This window comes from Papaver somniferum, chromosome 3 (assembly GCF_003573695.1).
Source record: "Papaver somniferum cultivar HN1 chromosome 3, ASM357369v1, whole genome shotgun sequence".
Taxonomy (NCBI): Eukaryota; Viridiplantae; Streptophyta; class Magnoliopsida; order Ranunculales; family Papaveraceae; genus Papaver; species Papaver somniferum.
Window position 1 is genome coordinate 151,685,716 of NC_039360.1, and position 21,347 is coordinate 151,707,062.

The 21,347-nt window shown below is 37.7% G+C and overlaps 1 protein-coding gene and 1 long non-coding RNA gene across 3 annotated transcripts; one reads left to right on the plus strand and one right to left on the minus strand.

Annotated features, from left to right (window-relative positions):
* Positions 1-8,493: 8,493 nt before the first annotated feature.
* LOC113357683 lies at positions 8,494-10,526 on the plus strand. Its single transcript, XR_003363825.1, has 2 exons — positions 8,494-9,103; positions 9,818-10,526. It is a non-coding gene; the product is annotated as an uncharacterized LOC113357683 (long non-coding RNA).
* A 5,129-nt stretch (positions 10,527-15,655) lies between these two features.
* LOC113357684 lies at positions 15,656-17,747 on the minus strand. Of its 2 annotated transcripts, none has more exons than XM_026601119.1 (2): positions 17,602-17,747; positions 15,656-16,655 (listed from the first exon to the last, which is right to left on the minus strand). In XM_026601119.1, exon 2 carries the CDS (start codon positions 16,633-16,635, stop codon positions 16,021-16,023), a length of 615 nt encoding a protein of 204 aa, XP_026456904.1. In that variant the 5' UTR covers positions 16,636-16,655; positions 17,602-17,747; the 3' UTR covers positions 15,656-16,020. The 2 variants fall into 2 exon arrangements, with proteins under 2 accessions (XP_026456904.1, XP_026456905.1); XM_026601120.1 differs by having other exon boundaries at positions 15,656-16,565; positions 17,602-17,731.
* Between the last annotated feature and the right edge of the window lie 3,600 nt (positions 17,748-21,347).

Sequence of the window (21,347 nt, forward strand, 5' to 3'; positions counted from 1 at the left end):
TTTTCGAACACATTTTCCCTTTAGGGTCTGGACCTCATAAAAGGGTCCGCGATGATCTCTCAGATGTTCCTTCGACTAGTCAACCCCCGTCTCTAGATGCTGAAACCGAACCTAGAAGAAGTAAGAGGGTCAGAACCGAGAAAGGTTTCGGTCCAGATTTTGTGACTCTTACGGTAGAGTCTGAACCCCAAACTATAAGGAAGCTATGACTCTCCGGAAGCTCCCTTCTGGGAAGAAGCTTCAAATAATGAGTGGGATTCCATTCAACAAAATGAAACTTGGGAGCTTGTAGACTTACCTCCTGGTAGTAAAACCATAGGTTGCAAGTGGGTCTTCAAAAGGAAACTTAGAACAGATGGAACTATAGAAAAACACAAAGCTAGGTTGGTAGCTAAGGGGTATAGACAACAGGAAGGATTAGATTTCTTTGATACCTATTCACCGGTCACTAGAATCACTTCTATCCGGATGCTGATTGCTATTGCTTCTATTTTTATTTGCATATACATCAGATGGATGTTAAAACTGCTTTTTTATATGGTGAATTGAATGAAGAAATTTATATGGACCAACCTGAAGGTTTTGTTGTGAAAGGTTTGAAGATAAAGTATGCAAACTGAAAAAATCTTTGTATGGTTTAAAACAAGCACCTAAACAGTGGCATGAAAAATTTAATCATGTAATGATATCTAATGGCTTCAAGGTTAATGAATCTGATAAATGTGTTTACATTAAATCTGTGGATGATTCTCATGTTATTGTGTGCCTATATGTTGATGATATGCTCATATTAGGTAGTAACCTTGATAGTATTAATACCACTAAAAGCATGCTTAACGAAAACTTTGACATGAAAGACTTAGGCCCTGCTGATGTAATCTTAGGGATGAAAATCAGAAAGATGTCTGATGGATATAGTCTTAGTCAATCTCATTATGTTGAAACTGTGCTTAAGAGATTTAATCATGAAAATGCTAAACCTGCAACTACTCCTTATGATCCCAATTGTAAATTGAAAAAGAACAAGGGTGAGGGTATTTATCAACTTGAGTATTCTCGTGTTATTGGCAGTCTTATGTATTTAATGAACTGTACAAGACCTGATATTGCCTATACTGTGAGTAGATTAAGCAGGTACACTTGCAACCCTGGGCAGGATCACTGGAATGCTCTCTACAGAGTTCTACGGTACCTGAGAGGAACTTCAAACTATTGCTTAAGTTTTGGGAAGTATCCTGCTGTGCTAGAAGGGTATTGTGATGCTAACTGGATATCAGACTCAGATGAGTGCAAATCCACTAGTGGGTACATCTTCACACTTGGTGGTGCGTCTGTGTCATGGAAGTCTACCAAACAGACATGTATAGCCGATCCACCATGGAGTCTGAGTTTATAGCCTTGGAGAAAGCTGGGAGGAAGCTGAATGGATACGAGGTTTCCTGGGTGGAATTCCACTCTGGCCCAAGCCGTGTCTTCGATCGCAATCCACTGTGACAGTCAAGCTGCTATTGGATGCGCAAAGAATAGTGTATACAACGGAAAGTCTATACATCTTCAAGAAGACACAAGACAGTGAAACAATACTCTCTACTGGCATCATCTCTATAGACTTTGTAAGGTCTAAAGAGAATATTGCAGATCCTTTGACGAAAGGGTTATCTAGAGAGGTAGTTAGATCCACATCGAAGGGGATGGGACTCAAGCTCATAGAATAAATCGCCATGAAGGACACTCAACCTTGTGAATGGAGCTCCAAGATCAAGGTTCAATGAGATAACTAATTTTTGGTGATGTCGAAGAGAGCACTATCTTTGTCCCTCCCTATGGTGTAACCGTATGATAGTGCTGCCTGCATGTTTTAGGATGATCTGTCAAGATCTTAATGAGTTCCATGGCTTTGCTTAAAGCGGAGTGTGGCAGGACACTCTTAATGGACTCACCTATGTGGATGTTGGAAGTGGGGCCGCTTCCTATGAGAATTTGAGCTTTTTCTCTAGAGACATTCATTAAGTCCGGGATTTAGCCCACGGCCAAAACGGGCACAACGGCAAGAGCTTGGCAGCTTTCTTTGAGACATCAAAGTGTGGTTGTTATTTCTGAATTGCACTCACTGTTGACGGTTCAAGACATTGTGTTCACCGTAACAACAAGCAGTTCCGGTAACCTCTCACTAAGTTAAGGTTCAATCTCTGGGACACCTTAGCCTAATATTGATGTATTATGTTTTCTCGTATTTCGTCGATATGTTTTATCATTCATGTGGGGGATTGTTAGAAAAAACGCTTTGTATACCAATTTGCCATGGACTATGTTTTGATCCTAGACCTATTGCCCATACTTGTTTTTTCATTTGAATAGATAAAACAATAGTCCCACATAGACTAAAATCTAAAGAGTTTTTGACTTAAATACCATAGAATTGGATAAAGGGGCATGGCCCTTGGGTAATTAGACTTTTGTGTGAGGGGGGAAGGCCTAGACTAGGGCAAGGTTGCCTTTCCCGTACGCGCAGTGCTTCGCACAGAAGCACACACGCCGCCGCCGTCCGTCTGGTCGGTCGTTCGGGTCGGGTCGGGTCGGGCTCGGGTTCGTGTTCGGGTGTGGGTTCATTAGATCCTATCTTTTTGCTAAAACTTTTGGTACGTGTTTTACACACATGTAGAAGAATCTTCTTCTTTGTCTGCACATGTTTGTCTTGGCTTTCTTGTCTGTACGTGTTTGTCTTGCCTTCCTTGTCTGCACATGTTTGTCCTGGCTTTCTTGTCTGTACGTATTTGTTTTGGCAACACTGTTTTTAACCAACACACTGCTCTAAGCCTGAAAAAAGCAACATTGTTTTTAACCAAACATTACCAGTATTTCTGTCATACGCATGGTTTTGTTGCATGCATTTTTCCTCTCGTTTGTAACGTCTTAAACACTATTTAAGGGAGGAGTCTTGAGCTATTTTGATACACAATTGAGAAACATCTCTTCTTCTGCTCTCCCTCTGCTTTCAGAAAATAAGTTTTTATTTCTAGTTTCTCTGTTTTTAGCTTTTGCTAACACTGCCAAGTTCTAAGGGTACTCTCTTTGTATGCTACAATGAGGGGTACTATCAGTAGTTGTATCCTAGAGGTGACTCGCCAACTGCTATAGCATCTCAGCAGAGTAGCAGGCGATATTGCCTTTAGATTGTTGGACATAGAACTAATAATGTAACTGAGAAGAAGATACTTAGCTCAAACCGATGTTGCTGGATATGCACAGAAAATGTAGAGGCACGTATACGGTACGCTGTAAAAATGGTACATCACTTTGAAATCAACACCAACTAGAGGAGGTAAAAAATGGTACATCACTTTTATAGATGATCACTCAAGATACTGTCAGGTTTATCTTCTTAGAAGTAAAGATGAAGCCTTAGACGCTTTCAAATTATATAAACTTGAAGTAGAAAACCAAAGAGGTGTTACTATTAAAACTCTTAGGTCAGACCGAGGCGGTGAGTATGTGATACCTATAGGAGAATTCTGCAAACTTAATGGCATCATTCATGAAACTACTGCACCTTCCTCACCTGAGTCGAATGGAGTAGCTGAAAGGAAAAACCGAACACTCATAGATATGGTGAACGCTTTGTTAGCTAGTTCAGTGCTACCTTCGAACCTGTGGGGGGAACCAATTCTCTCTGCATGCTATATCTTGAACCGAGTTCCATTTAAGAAATCCGACAAAACTCCATATGAGTTATGGAAAGGAAGAAAACCATCCTATGCATACTTTAAAGTGTGGGGGTGTTTGGCCAAGGTGGCCACTCCTCGTTCAAGAAAACCAAAATAGGACCTAAAACTGTAGATTGTGTTTTCCTATGATATCCTGAGCACACTAGTGCTTATAGGTTCATGGTAATTGGTGAGAACACCATAATGGAATCCAGAGATGCAGTGTTTTTCGAACACATTTTCCCTTTAGGGTCTGGACCTCATAAAAGGGTCCGCGATGATCTCTTAGATGTTCCTTCGACTAGTCAACCCCCGTCTCTAGATGCTGAAACCGAACCTAGAAGAAGTAAGAGGGTCAGAACCGAGAAAAGTTTTGGCCCAGATTTTGTGACTCTTATGGTAGAGTCTGAACCCCAAACTTATAAGGAAGCTATGACCTCTCCGGAAGCTCCCTTCTGGGAAGAAGCTTCAAATAATGAGTGGGATTCCATTCAACAAAATGAAACTTGGGACCTTGTAGACTTACCTCATGGTAGTAAAACCATAGGTTACAAGTGGGTCTTCAAAAGGAAACTTAGAACAGATGGAACTATAGAAAAACACAAAGCTAGGTTGGTAGCTAAGGGGTATAGACAACAGGAAGGATTAGATTTCTTTGATACCTATTCATCGGTCACAAGAATCACTTTTATCCGGATGCTGATTGCTATTGCTTCTATTTTTGATTTGCATATACATCAGATGGATGTTAAAACTGTTTTTTTATATGGTGAATTGAATGAAGAAATTTATATGGACCAACCTGAAGGTTTTGTTGTGAAAGGTTATGAAGATAAAGTATGCAAACTGAAAAAATCTCTGTATGGTTTAAAACAAGCACCTAAACAGTGGCATGAAAAATTTAATCATGTAATGATATCTAATGGCTTCAAGGTTAATGAATCTGATAAATGTGTTTACATTAAATCTGTGGATGATTCTCATGTTATTGTGTGCCTATATGTTGATGATATGCTCATATTAGGTAGTAACCTTGATAGTATTAATACCACTAAAAGCATGCTTAACGAAAACTTTGACATGAAAGACTTAGGCCCTGCTGATGTAATCTTAGGGATGAAAATCAGAAAGATGTCTGATGGATATAGCCTTAGTCAATCTCATTATGTTGAAACTGTTCTTAAGAGATTTAATCAGGAAAATGCTAAACCTGCAACTACTCCTTATGATCCCAATTGTAAATTGAAAAAGAACAAGGGTGAGGGTATTTATCAACTTGAGTATTCTCGTGTTATTGGCAGTCTTATGTATTTAATGAACTGTACAAGACCTGATATTGCCTACACTGTGAGTAGATTAAGCAGGTACACTTGCAACCCTGGGAAGGATCACTGGAATGCTCTCTACAGAGTTCTAAGGTACCTGAGAGGAACATCAAACTATTGCTTAAGTTTTGGGAAGTATCCTGCTGTGCTAGAAGGGTACTCTGATGCTAACTGGATATCAGACTCAGATGAGTGCAAATCCACTAGTGGGTACATCTTCACACTTGGTGGTGCGGCTGTGTCATGGAAGTCTTCCAAACAGACATGTATTGCTCGATCCACCATGGAGTCTGAGTTTATAGCCTTGGAGAAAGCTGGGGAGGAAGCTAAATGGATACGAGGTTTCCTGGGAGGAATTCCACTCTGACCCAAGCCTGTGTCTTCGATCGCAATCCACTGTGACGGTCAAGCTGCTATTGGATGCGCAAAGAATAGTGTATACAACGGAAAATCTATACATCTTCAAAGAAGACACAAGACAGTGAAACAACTACTCTCTACTGGTGTCATCTCTATAGACTTTGTGAGGTCTAAAGAGAATATTGCAGATCCTTTGACGAAAGGGTTATCTAGAGAGGTAGTTAGATCCACATCGAAGGGGATGGGACTCAAGCTCATAGAATAAATCGCCATGAAGGACACTCAACCTTGTGAATGGAGCTCCAAGAATAAGGTTCAATGAGATTAATAATTTTTGGTGATGTAAAGAGAGCACTATGTTTGTCCCTCCCTATGGTGTAACCGTATGATAGTGCTACCTGCATGTTTTAGGATGATCTGTTAAGATCTTAATGAGTTCCATGACTTTGCTTAAAGCGGAGTGTGGCAGGAAACTCTTAATGGACTCACCTATGTGGATGTTGGAAGTGGGGCCGCTTCCTATGAGAATTTGAGCTTTTTCTCTAGAGATATTCATTAAGTCCGGGATTTAGCCCACGGCCAAAACGGGCACAACGGCAAGAGCTTGGCAGCTTTCTTTTTCTTTGAGACATCAAAGTGTGGTTGTTATTTCTGAATTGCACTTACTGTTGGCGGTTCAAGACATTGTGTTCACTGTAACAACAAGCAGTTCCGGTAACCTCTCACTAAGTTAAGGTTCAATCTCTGGGACACCTTAGCCTAATATTGATGTATTATGTTTTCTCGAATTTCGTCGATATGTTTTATCATTCATGTGGGGGATTGTTAGAAAAAACGGCTTTGTTATACCAAATTTGCATGGACTATGTTTTGATCTCTAGACCTACTGCCCACTACTTGTTTTTTCATTTGAATAGATAAAACAATAGTCCCACATAGACTAAAATCTAAAGAGTTTTAGACTTAAATACCATAGAATTGGCTAAAAGGGCATGGACCTTGGGTCATTAGACTTTTGTGTGAGGGGGGAAGGCCTAGACTAGGGCAAGGTTGCCTTTCCCGTACGCGCGGTTCTTTGCACAGAAGCACGCACGCCGCCGCCGTCCGTCTGGTCGGTCGGGTCGGGGTCGGGTTCGGGTTCATTAGATCCTATCTTTTTGCTAAAACTTTTGGTACGTGTTTTACACACATGTAGAAGAATCTTCTTCTTTGTCTGCACATGTTTGTCTTGGCTTTCTTGTCTGTACGTGTTTGTCTTTCCTTCCTTGTCTGCACATGTTTGTCCTGGGTTTCTTGTCTGTACGTATTTGTTTTGGCAACACTGTTTTTAACCAACACACTGCTCTAAGCCTGACAAAAGCAACACTGTTTTTAACCAAACATTACCAGTATTTCTGTCATACGCATGGTTTTGTTGCATGCATTTTTCCTCTCGTTTGTAACGTCTTAAACACTATTTAAGGGAGGAGTCTTGAGCTCTTTTGATACACAACAGAGAAACATCTCTTCTTCTTCTCTCCCTCTGCTTTCAGAAATAAGTTTTTATTTCTAGTTTCTCTGTTTTTAGCTTTTGCTAACACTGCCAAGTTCTAAGGGTACTCTCTTTGTATGCTACATTGAGGGGTACTATCAGTAGTTGTATCCTGGAGGTGACTCGCCAACTGCTATAACATCTCAGCGGAGTAGCAGGAGATATTGCCTTTAGGACAGCGTATCGTATACGTGCCTCTACATTTTCTGTGCATCTCCAGCAACATCGGTTTGAGCTAAGTATCTTCTTCTCAGTTACATTATTAGTTCTATGTCCAACATACATATTATGAAAGAATCTAAGTCAACAAAGTGTTCAAGGAATATGAAGTATTATACCCAACTACTTATATCAACAGCGCCAAGCTCTGCAAGAATCTGCCTCATCTTTAATTAAGAAACAAAATGTTTTTGAAATACTATGTTAGACGTAAAAAAAGACGAAGAACACAATGTAAAATGAAAGTTGTTGTTTAGAATGTGAAAGAGGAAAACTGGACCTCCATAGGTCGACGACCATCTAACCGGAAGCCTGCAGGACTAACATACTCTATCTCTGAGGAAAGAACTCAAGTAGGTATGAGAAAATTTTACCAAAAAGATGGCTTAAGGTTTAATAAACGTAATTTAGCGAAGGATTCTGATTTTACCCTTCCCAAGTGAACAAATCGTGGTTTAAATGGGTGATTCCCGCTCATGCTCTCTATTCACTGGGAATCCCAGCAGGAAGAGCTTGCCAATGGCTAATGGTTGTCCATTTAGAAAAAGTGAAAAACCGGTAATCATTGTCCGTTTAATTTTGAGATAAATACCATGTAATTTTAATTAGGCCTGTCAAGGGTAGAATATCCGTCGGATATTTAGAAATCCGATATCCGACATGTTAAGCACTACCGAATATTCGATATCCGATAATATCCTATAGGATATCAAAATCAGATATCGATTCCGATAGGCTAAGCTGTCGGATATCCGATAATATCCGGTTATAACAAAAAAGCTTAAAAACCTTTGTAAAACATTTTCATAATTGACATTTATCGGATATTTATCCGACAATATCCAATAATATCCGATACTAGACTCGAAATTAAGATAAATTACAAATAAGTTCCTATACTATCGGATATCGCATATTAACATTTCGGATGAGGTCTAATCCGTTTCCGATATGTTAAGGAATAAATATCCGATAAAATATCCGATCTGATATCCGATAAAACGGATAAAATCCTATATGATCTCGAATATTCGGAAACGGATACCGGATATCGGACAAATATTGACAGGCCTAATTTTAATCATTGTTCGCTTAATTTTGAGATAAATACCATGTAATTTAGTTGAGTCAAGTGGGGCTTTTGCGATAATTTTGGTTAAAAAAGTGAATAATATAATAGGACCTTGGTTAAATTATTAATAATATGATTTCTGGTGATTTTTCTTTGTTGTGGTTAAAAGCTGAATCAAGCTCTCTTCTTAGAGCTTCTGGCCCCACCAAAAAATATTTAGACAAATAAAAACCCACATTTTTTTCACACCACCAATATTTCATCCAAAAACACCACCGAGCTTATTTGGTCTCCACATCTGATCGGTATTCTCTCTCTTTTTTATACCTCCCGCCTCGTCCTCTTTTCACTCTTACGGAGAAACCCTAGCCTAAATACTTGCTTCCTCTGATCTTCCTTTTCTCTGTTTTTTTTCCATGTTTATTGTGTTTACGGGCTCATGTTTTTTGTGTTTGTTTATTGCAGTAGTTCATGTTTACAATCTCAAAACAGAGTGATGGCCCTTCCGTAATGGGTTCGTTTTGGTTCATTGTTTTTTACTATATAAAGCTAGGGTTTCTGATTTTAATTATTTGATTTATACTGCAATCCTGTTTGATGTGTGTTTTGATATTGCAGCATATCACAGGTTTTAGAGGTAAAAATTGATTAAAATAATTCATAAGGGTTTGATTTCCTATTACTAATTAATGATGTCTGCTTTATATTATATTTCTACCTATGTAGTTCTGATTTCCATCTTTAGCACCAACTTCTGATTTGGAGTATATTCACTTTTGAAATATTTCGTGTTTCCGTTGCTGTTTATTTTTGCAGGTTGCATAATCTTGGAAAAAGAAAAGAGCAGTTTATAGGGCATCAACTCTTACAATTTTGAAGATTTATAAACTTGGTAACGACTCATCTCTAACCGAACTACCTAAAAAAACGTTACTAACGAGTTTGATTGAACTATACAGGGGTTTTACTTCTATGAGTACTCCTCTGGTGATGCATACTTTACACTATCCCCGATTGAGTTTCAAATTGTAATCCTAAGAAATATATAACCAAACACCGAAACCACCACCATGTATTATAGATGAACGCACATAAAATCTCAAATCATTGTCAAATCAAAGAAGAGAGAAAAAAGAAACAACATAAAAATGGAAGTTCCTCTCTCTTTCTACCATATGGTTCATTCTCTCTTTAAAACTTGATATGGGTATGAGTACTTTTGGCAATACTACATCGTTGTTGTTTTGTTGCATGCCGTTCATTTAAAGGTACCTTTTGTATCTTTCTATTATATTTATATTATGTATATGTGCAGTGAGAACTATTGACAATAAAAGTCGAGGGTGAAATTGTGGATTTGGACCGTGTGAAATTCTTAGTTTTTCAAGCAAACATGTGAACAATTTTGTATATTATATGGTGTGAGACAGTTGGTCTTCTCCTCATACATTTTTTTTTTCTGAGTTTGGTTAATAAATCCAATTGAAAAGAGAAATGTTTTTCTTTTAGTTCACTTGATAGATTTATGATCCATATTTAAAGCTTATTACCAGTTGCTACTATCTCAGTAAAGGTCCATATAACACAGGGATTTTTTTGATGACAGGTGTGTGTTGTCAGGATTTAAGAACACTCCAAAGGTGAAAACTAAACCTGCGAACTGCTTAAAGATTATAAATCCAAGAGAATCAAGTCTTTAATTCAGGTAACTCTTTCTCTCTAGCTCTCTCAAAATGGTTCTTTACTTACCGATTCTTATGATCAAAATTTGTAGACTGGAGTCTCAAAAAGGAACTCATATTTCAACTGTAGATTTTACGAATTACTGTAAGGCTATAATTCCACTCTTCTTAATATAGTGGTGTATTGGTTTATTGATTCTGTGCTTATATGGATTCAAGTCTTCTTTCTATTATTATTGATGTTCCAGATTGTTCTTTTTTATTGCGTTCTTGAAATGTATTTTTTTCTTCTTCCAGAAACCCATAAATGTATACCTATGTGCTCAGTTCTTAATTTCTCATTGCTCACCTTTTCTTGCTTTTCAATTAGTAGGTAGAGACAGTCCTTTTTGTGACAAATTCTTAGAAGCTGCCAGATTTTTTGGTATATGTCGGTTTGTCCCCGAGATCGTTCTTTGGCGATATAAAGAAACGAAGTAAAGTACTAGGAATGCAATTATTTTGATATAGAAACAGTATATATAGCCTTTTGAGTTTCATTTTCTTCATAGTTAGATAGGTTGCAATTTGGAAGAATAAGACGTAAGTTTTGTAATTTGTGACAGGGTAATCAAAACTACAATATTATGGTTATTTGGAGCCGCTAGATTATCTTATGTATTATTATATGATTATGACCATGCTAGGTTAAGTTCGAGGAAGCCTAATGGTGTCACATATAAGTTATTTTTGCCGTGAAGATTGTATGTTTTCAGGAGAAGTAGTTCTTATACGGTACATGTGCACCAGTCAATGATCTGTACACAGATGGATATTTGCATTATTGTTGCTGTGTTAATTTATGATTATTATTTCTTATTAATCGACTACTTTTGAGATCATAATTTTTAGTAATGAATGCTTTCCTGTTTCATGATTCAAATTTTAAATCCTTAAAAATTCACTTGCAAAACTTATTTTTCTCTACAAGATATCTAGGCCCGTGCAAAGCACGGGCGCAATGACTAGTTCTTATAATTTAAAATCGATGGACACAATAAAATAAAAAACGGACAAGCATTGCCGGCTCTTTTTCTCAAAAAACGATCCGTCCACCATTAAAATTGGAAATTACTATTACAGCTAGCTCTTCCCAAGCTAACGCGGATAGGCAATTGGAAGTGCCATAAGTTCCAGTAGTCACACACATGAACTGGTCCAGTATTGGACCCATTCCAAATCATTACGTCTCCCTTCTGAGGAGGTGTTTTCCATGCAAGTATAGTGACCAATTGATCACCTGGCCAACCAGTATTGGGCCGAGCTTTCGAACACTGACCAAATAAGCGGAGGAGGTTTAGCCACCCAATTTTTTTGTTTTGTTTTTTTCTTTTCCCCTTTTCCTTGAAGTATCATCCGTGAACGACCCTGAAGCCATCCAAAATATATGTAAGTATTGTGCACTCAATTACATATATAAGCATGTTAACCTAATTTACATACGGAGTATTAGGTGAGAAGATCTATATTATATTAGATCATCCAAAATATCTAATATTTGCACACATAAGAAAAGAGTAGTAATCCGGGAGTACAAAATTGCCCAATCAGGGTAGATTTATTTATTTTTAGTGACACATATGATTTTAGAGTCCTGTTTGTCATAAATTCATCTCCAACAGTAGGGTCCTACAAGTTAGAAGGGACCAATTATTAAATATGAAGGTGTTCAAAAAAGGGTTATCTACACCTCCGATTGCACCTCCACATCATGTTTTTAACTAATTTTCTTTTAATTCTAAGGGTTGAAATTCTTACCGTTGGAGATGGTATTTTAGATGTGAGGTCATATGTTTACTCTATGTGTAGACCCCATAAATAAAAGGACCAAATTAAAAATCCATAAGATTTTTTGCACCTTCTCTTGGAGATGCTCTAAGTTGCATGGAAAATATTTGCATAGAATAATTAGTGTATATAACATATTCATAATCACTATTTTCAAAAATGTAAATAATTCCATATACGAATGCTTCAAAAAAAGAAATCCATATAAACCATGTATAATCTCGGTTGGAATATTACCGAAGACAAAGTTAATGAAATAAATAAGCGCGTAGCATCCCTGTATTCAGGAGAGGAACGTGAATACCTATGTAGAGATTATGCATCTTTTACTACTGAGAACCATACTAAAGCGGTACAGCTGTATCCTAGAATTCTAAACAAGATTGAGAATATTTACAGGTTGCATCATGAACTACGGTTGAAAATTGGATTGCTAATTATTCTCTTGATTAACCTAGACAAGAGAGAAGACATTGTTGAGGCCACAAGGTTAATATAACACATCTAAGAGAACATGGAATTGTTGCAGAAGTGCTAGCTGGAGATGCTATTAGGGGAAGTAGAAATAAGAAGAGAAATTGAGAAATATAGGCCTATGTGAAACCCAGTTTACAAATATATGCCCGTCTCCACTTTTCAACTTATTCGGAACCACACTAAAGAGGTATAGTTGTATTCTGGAATTTTCAACAAGATTGAGAATACTTACAGGTTGCATCATGAACTAGGATTGGAAATTGGATTGCTAATTATTCTCTTGATTAACCTAGACAAGAGAGAAGGTATCGTTGAAGCCACAAGGTCAATATAACACGACTAAGAGAACATCAAATTGTTGCAGAAATGCTAGCTGGAGATGTTATTGGGGGGGAAGTTGAAATAGGAAGAGAAATTGAGAAAAATAGGCATATTTGAAATCCAGTTTGCAAATATAAGCCCGTCTCCACTTTTAAACTTTTCGAATATGGGCATGTCTCCAGTTTTCCATCCGTCTCGGTTAAGTCCCATTATATTATTGTTTAATTATCCTTTACTCATTGCTACATTGACCTTCTTCATCATTTTTAAGATTTGTTGATCTCGGTTCATGAACGTTTCACCATTTTCAGGTTCGTTACATCATTCGCCATTCCATGGTTTAGGGTTCAGGGTTCAGGTTTTTTAATTCAGGGTTCATTGTTTCAAGTTCAGGGTTCCCAAGTTTGAGGGTTCAAGGTTCCCAAGTTCTGAAGTTCAGGGGTTTTAGTTGGTGGGAAATCAACCTTCCACAAAGGAGATGTGATTCAGGGTATTTATGACTTTTTAATAGGTGAGATAACTGGAAGGATTCATTTTTTTTCAAAAAAAGTAAAAATAATAATAGTGTGATAAGTCAAATAGGCATACATTCGAAGTTCATAACAACCGGCTTATATTTGAAAACGCCAAAAAAACAACAACCAGGCATATATTTCCAAATAGAATGTGATGAAATCAAAGGATACAATACTATATGTTATATGTCAATTCTCGATAAAAATTTGCTTTGCAATGCACATGGATAGGTGCTGGGCAAATCGTTTACACAATGTCGGGTTCTACTTGAGATCAAGAGCTTTTGATGAGAATGAAAATCCGACGTACGTTGGCATTTGAAATGCAGCTTATGCACCATCAAAATAAAAAATTAATGTCCTAAAAAAAAATACCAGATGGACATACCAAAAGATGGATTTACCAAAACACTTGTGCTTCAACACATTCCTAATAATTCCAGGTCTATAGGTCGTATTATTCTCCGGCACTGGCGAATATAAGAGAAGGGGGATCATCCAACGTCGATTATCATCCTAAACCTACCTTGATATTATTTTGTTGCACATCAACTCAATTATTAACTTATTAGTTACATTGATCATTCACTTATTTCATAAGTAAGAAGCTTACCCGTGCATCGCACGGGTGATAAACTAGTTCCATTAACAAATCAGTGTTGGTTGGGGAAATATTAAATGGGTATGGTAGTTGTGGCTTTCGCTTTCAATTCATTATTAGCAGTTTTGAAACAATATTTGTGGGGGATTTCTAACGGATATACCCGACCCAACCCGTCGTACCCATTGTGATGTTGGGTCGGTTGTGGTTGAAAATTTCTATTACCCGCCATCAATGGGTTGAGTAGTGGGTGAGACCAAACCCGACTCAACCGACCCGATGTGCAGCCCTATATGGAACTGTTGAGCGGTATAAAGTGTGTCTTGTGGCTAAAGGTTTTAACCAGAAAGAGGGTATCGACTATGGAGAAACGTTTAGCCCGGTTATTAAACCATACACTATTCGAGTTGTTCTAACTTTTAGCACTTTCATATTCTTGGAAAATTCGTCAATTGGGATATTCAAAATGCTTTTCTCAATGATTTTCTTACTGGGGAAATTTATACGAAACAGACTCCTGGATACACTGATCCTAAATTTTCGAATAATGTATGTGGCTTACGTAAATCCTTATATGGACTAAAACAAGCACGCGGGGCTAGGTATACTCGTCTGAATATTTTTATTCAAAAACTTGGATTTGTTATTTCTCAGGCTGATTCCTCCTTGTTTATGTGTTGTACATTACTTGCCTGTCCATGTTGACGATATTATTTTAACATGCTCCAATTTAGGATACTTGCAAAATTTGATTTTCATAAAGAATTTGCTCTAAAAGATCTTGGTGATCTTTCATTCTTCCTTGGTCTTGAAGTCACACGGACTCCTGTTGGCTTGTTCGTCTCTTAAGGACGCTACATTGAAGACTTATTAGAGCGTGCTAATATGCAAGGCGCAAAGCGTGTGAGTAACCCCTTTTACAACTTCTACTGAATTGAACCCAGTTGGTGGAACTCCTTTATCGAACCCTATTATATATAGAAGTCTCGTTGGCGGTTTACAATATTTAATGATCACACGCCCAGAGCTTGCATTCTAAGTCAACAAAGTTTGCCAATTTATGCATAACCCTACGGATAAGCATTTACATCTCGTCGAGCGAATTCTGCGTTATCTACAAGGTAGTTCCAGTTATGGTATTACTCTTCGTGGTTCTCCTACATTGAAGCTAAACTTTTAGGCATATACGGATGCCGACTAAGCTGGTGACCAAACTGATAGACGATCTACGAGCGGTTACTGTGCTTTCTTAGGATCGATTATCATTTGTTGGAGTGCTCGGAAACACAAATTGGTTTCAAAATCAAGTACTGAAGCTGAATATAGAAGTCTTGCAATTGCCACTGCCGAAATTATGTGGATTGAATCCCTGCTGAAAGAACTCTAGGCTCCAGTATGCATTCCACCAGTTTTATGGTGTGATAATCTCGGTGCTACTTATCAAACTATGAACCCTGTCTTTCATAGTCGTACAAAACATATAGAGATTGATTACCATTTTGTGCGAGAACGGGTTCAGCGAGGCCAGTTGGATGTCAGATTTGTATATTCTCAAGACCAAATTGCTGATGTCTTTACTAAGCATACACCGAAACATTGTTTCACTTCTCTTCGCTCTAAGCTTACTTCTCTGACCACCTGCTTAGATCAGGGGGAGTGTTAGAAAAAAGGAAACTTAAGCTATTTTTGGTCTTGTTTCCCTGTTGTATTCACTCTTTCCTATTCCAGATAGTTTTATTTTTGTAATTACTTGTATAACTGGAGATGTATCATATATAAATAAACTGTTCCTCCTTTGTTATTCTCATCGTCCAGAAACCAACCATTCACTGAATTCTGTCTAGCTCCCATAGTCCAAGAGGAAGCATTATGTTGTGCTTTTGCTCCAAACTCAACGCCTGATGCTGATAAAAAAGGTTGCAAAACACAAGAATGCATGACCAGCAACCACGGATTAGTAAAAAATGATCGTCTTTGTTTATGCAGGAAGGTGATATTGGAAATCTAAATGTAGTAGTGTGTTTCCATTTAGTAATATTCTGCTATTATGCACCTTAGATTATGAAATATCATTGAATTAGAAATCAAATACAACAACGAAAGTGATCAGGAAAGCAGAAAACTAACTATCTGAATGTCGAAATCTCTTTTAGTTGTAGGTTGGCTTTGTATATGCATTACTTACTACACATTTATCAAGTCTCAACTAGAGGACTTGCGCAAGGAGAGATCGGATAAACCGGAGATGAGACTGGCGAGTGTTTCGTCTTCACTGAGAGAATCATCAAGAGACACAGTTGCATCTTCAACACAACTACCTGCAAGGGCTTTTCTCAACTCTTGAACAAGTTCGTCTTCCTCTGTCAATGTATTCAAATCCCAAACCTTAAAAATATTTTCTGAGGGAGACTATCTCACCCTCTGAATCCACATCCGCTGCAACATCTGTATCGTCCAGATCCCGGTAGCTTGAAAAAAATCCTTTTCGCGAGTTATCTCGAAATGGTGCAGCTTCTATCCTTTTGATAATGGAAACCATGTCATCGTCATCTGTTATTCCTAGTAACTCTTCAATTTTTGCCCTTTCATTGCTGGGAACATAACCATCCTCGATTCTACCGAGAAACTTAGCCGTCCCTAAGTCTTCATACTCTTCATTCATTGGATCGCTGTTGTCATAAACTTCTACAGTTTCAGAAACTGGGGCTTTTTGTGAAGTTGTTTGGAGGCTGACAATGTCTATTAACACATCCTTTATAGCATCCCAGCTATCTTCTGATAATTCAGCATCATTGAGCAGGCAAGAATCAACCCAGGCTGCATCTTTTGGTGATAGCACATCCTCACGGTCCTCACCCTGTTCAGCCTCCTCAGTGTTTGAAACAAGAGAAGAAACAAACCCTTGCCAGACATCACCTTCTACTGCCATGTCTAGAAAATCTTTAATGTCAATGATAGAGAGAAATACAGAGTGGTGGACTTTAGAGAGGAAACATTTCATAAACTGCAAGTAAATTCCAACTGCGAACAAACAGATATGTTGATCAGAATAAGCAAAGCCTGTTAAGTACTAAGTGACCTGGATGTTAGAACAGGTCTTGTACCAAAAGATTCGACAATCCAACAAGTAGAAAACTCATACAGACGCTATGAACCTCTCCCATCCAATGTAGCCCATCGGTTGCAGGTTAAAATGTTGAATTCACATCAACATTACCACTTTCATGTTTTTTTTATTGATTTACCACTTCTACGTTTCATTTAGCTGTTTCTATCAATGTGGCCAGGCAAACTTTGTGATAGTGTCCAAGAGTGTTACACAGCTTACCCTAACGGACAGCTATGAGCAAGAACTAATGTGATTATCAATGCTTAACCACGAGAATGGATGAGTATAATTTGAAGCATAAGTGTCGTTTCTGATACAAACATAATGTTGCGCTAGTAAAGCGCCCAAATCCAGAAAAGAATACTTTATAATAAGCCATGTTACTTCAGACGAAATCTGGATAAAAAAAGACCCTAATCCAACAGCAAGATATAGTTTTTGCAGTTCACAAGATATAGGATAAGTCGCTACTTCTAATACAATCTCGAATTCAAAGAAAAATCTTTTTAAAGCTCAAAGATCAATTTCTACCGAGCAAAAGGGACTTAATCTCTTCTAAACAGCAGATAAGATTATACAACAAAGCACTAACAATAAGCAGAAAAATTGAGTAAGTCGGATCCTACGACAAAACCGAATTATCACAAACATCAAATTTAATAGAGGAACTATTCTCAATCAATAACCCTAGTTTTTGTCTGTCTGTAAAATAATTGATGAATATAAGAAGCAAATTACTGTAAAATTAAATAGAGGAACTATTCTCAATCAATAACCCTAGTTTTTGTCTGTCTGTAAAATAATTGATGAATATAAGAAGCAAATTACTGTAAAATAGAAGACATAAAAATTTCTCACCGTAGTTTGATTGTGAATGTCGATACCGGATACTGTACTCAAAATATTACAGTAGGAAAATTGGAAAATGAAAATAGTACCCTGAGAAAAAAGTTGTTAGACCTCTAAAGAAAAACCCTAAAAATGCTGGAAAGAAGCATTTATTGGCATAAAAAAGTAAGTGGAAAAGTTATACCGAAACAATCTAATATTCCGTTGGCGGGACTTGAACCGGGGTCCGGGTCTCTGGGGCGAGAGCGGAGTATCCTACCTGGGGGTGATCAAAAAGTTCAGAACCGTGGATTTTATCCGTATTTGTCTGCAAAATTGCGGATGAAACCTAATATGCTAGATTTATGGACCGGACACGGATGAGATTCTCAAATTCGCATTTTTACCGGGTTGGTTGTACTTGGACTTCGAAATCCACAAATCCACCCGTACTATAGCAAATATATCAAGGGGAGGTAATTTAACCACCGTTGACGTTTACTGCCAATAGATCTCAATATTAACATCGGAAGATAATTGAAAGTCCCTTCCTTATGTTTGTAGTTTGTGATGTGTTTTTTTCTTTCATTTGTTACCTTGAACCCAGTTGTAACACCCATCTTTGAGTGTTACATGAAAATTGGATCTTAACTAGCTAGCCAGGTGTATAAAATTTTGAATGAGCATAACCAAGTTTCGTGGAGTGCTATGATATCTGGATATGTTTCTGGAGGTCTTAAACTTGAGGCGTGTGATCAGTTTATGAAACCTATTCTTTACATGAGAAGTGACAAGCCGCCAGCTTGGATTTCATTGTCAACTAAGGAACCCATTCTTTACATGTGCAGTACTACAACTTCTATTTAGGTACAGTAATTCCACAAAGCCATCAAGTTCCCTTCGTTACCAAGATTTGTTGAATCTGAACAAGAACCAGCAGCATTCCCCATCATTGTTCTATGTTTCTATCCAGCATCTGAACAAAAAGCAGCACAGGAGCAGGAAATATTATTCCTGTGAACAAAACTACTGAAAACATTTCAGCTCTGTAAAACATTTGCGAGCATTTATCTACAATTTTAAGTCTCTTTAACTTTCATCAAACTTATTATGGAAGTGCATAAAACTGCATTTTCATTTCTATAAGCAACCACATGTTCCAATGTTTTGTTGCGCTAAAATTCTGCGGAAGCGATTTGCACAACTACACAATGGTATTCCAAATATTGCAAAGAACACAAATTAAAGAAGATAAAAGAGACAAGAATTTAACGAGGTTGAATCCTCGGGAAAAACAAGGGATTTATATATTATCGTTTGGGAGAAAACATATAAACCCAAAGAGAGAAAGAAGAATTTTTTTTTTGTGTAATTTTCTAGGTTCTCTACTAGGCTATTTATATAGGTACATTACTTAGCCTACAAGACTAGGGTTTCATAACTTGTCCACAAAGTTCCTAGAATTTAGGATCAAGTAAACCAATTAAGAGTTATCACAAACTCTTAATCCTACTCCTTTTGGTGACCGACTAAATTTGGGTTTATCCCAAATTAACTCCACCTACCAAGTTTTGTTTGAGTTATCTAGAACTCAAACCCACCGACCTATATCCAACAATTCTCCACCTCGGATCATGCATTCATGCTGTCTGTTGAACGACCTCTTGCAAGAAGCAAGTCACTGTTAGCTTCACTTGACAGGTCTTCACGGTCCATCTTCCTGATCTCCTCACTACGCAATGCTGTAGTGACCTCAGCGTATGTCATCTTATCCTTGCCATGCATTAAAGCCTTAATCACGGGTTCATACCTTTCAGGAAGAGAGTTTATCAGACACAAAGCTTGTTCCTCGTCGTTGATCTTCTCATCATAGTTAACTAACTCATCAAGAAGTTTATTATATGAATCCAGGTGCTCTGTTAGAGTTGCACCTTTCTTCATGTTATAACGATACAAATTTCTCTTAAGATGTATCCTATTAGCCACGTTCTTCACAAGGTACTCCTTCTCTAGCTTTTCCCAGAGATCCTTAGCTGAAGTCTCGTGCTGATAATTAACTCTTACTGATGTTGCTAAACACCCACGAATCGAACCCAGACATAATTTATTCATCTTGTTCCACTGCTTGTCAGACATCTCCGCTGGGCGACCTTCTAGAGCTTCTTCTAGGTCAAGATGAACAAGAGCATCCATTACGTCTGTTCTCCATAAACCAAAGTTATTGGTTCCGGTGAACTTTTCAACCTTCAGTTGTGATCTATGAGAATGCAGTATTTCTTCTTTTGTTTCTTTATCTTTACTTGTGGACTCCGAATGTTCTCCAAAAGGATCTTTCGGATCAACTGGATCTTTCCCGTCAACCATTGTTCACAAACAACCAAATATAGATAAAAAACTAAACTTTGAGATCAGAATTACCTCAAACAACTTCAGAAAAAAATACTCCCGCTGCAATATTATGAATACCGAAAATTCCAAGAACCTAACCCGAGCTCTTGATGCCAATTGTTGCGCTAAAACCCTGCGGAAGCGATTTGCACAGCTACACAATGGCACTCCAAATATTGCAAAGAACATAAACTAAAGAAGATAAAAGAGACGAGAATTTAACGAGGTTGAATCCTCGGGAAAAACAAGAGATTTATATATTATCGTTTGGGAGAAAACATATTAACCCTAAGAGAGAAAGAAGAATTGTTTTTTGGTGTGATTTTCTAGGTTCTCTACTAGGCTATTTATATAGGTACATTACTTAGCCTATAAGACTAGGGTTTCATAACTTGTCCACAAAGTTCCTAGAATTTAGGATCAAGTAAACCAATTAAGAATTATCACAAACTCTTAATCCTAATCTTTTTGGTGACCGACTAAATTTGGATTTATCCCAAATTAACTCCACCTACCAAGTTTTGTTTGAGTTATCTAGAACTCAAACCCACCGACCTATATCCAAAATGTTCTCCGACCATCTAAATTTTTGTAGAGCAGCAAACATAGTAGTCATAGAGAATCTTAAAATCAAAGCTAAGCAAAATTCTGGACTCAAGAAAACAGTACATTTACGGAATTTAATCACAAAAGACAAATGTCAATAACTGCAACTACACTTTCTTGTGTGCTTGAAGTTTCACACTGAAAAAAAAAAGAAAATGAACAAAGAAGGCTTCACTCCAAATATGTACACACATTCGCTGGTGTTTTGAAGGCAGTTGGAAAACTGGCTGATGTCAGCAAAGGTAGAGTAGTTCACAATTGCGTTACAGAATTGGGTCTAGAATTTATGGAGTTGGGCAGAAAAGGGTTTTTTTTTTTTTATAACTTTGTTTACTTTTTTTTTGTTTGTCAAAATTCGCTGGTAATCCTCATCCGTCCCCTATCACCCGTTACATCCGCGGATGATTGGGTCGGACGCGGTTGGATTTTTCAAATCCGTAATTTTGACGGATTGGACGCGGATGACCCCTAATCCGCATCCGTCCGTCCGTTGCACACCCCTAATCCTAATCACCTAAATTAGAACGGATTATGTTTTGTTGGGCCCGTAAGAAGCTTGTTAACAGGGAATGGAAATAACTAGCACATAAAAAACTCACATTTTCCTACATAAAATCTCAGTATCAGTAGTCCACCAATTACAATCAACACCAGCTGCATGCGCGCCTGCAAATGCAGCTTCTTCTTCCCGTGTACCCATCCATCAATTCCCTAGACACGCCTCTGTGAACTATAATCATTCCCCTCCATATTTTAATTACCCACCGATCACCACCAAAAAC

What these genes read in the sequence shown, in the direction of transcription:
- LOC113357684 (XM_026601119.1), bottom strand. Translation starts at nt 16,635, where the DNA reads ATGAAATGTTTCCTCTCTAAAGTCCACCACTCTGTATTTCTCTCTATC.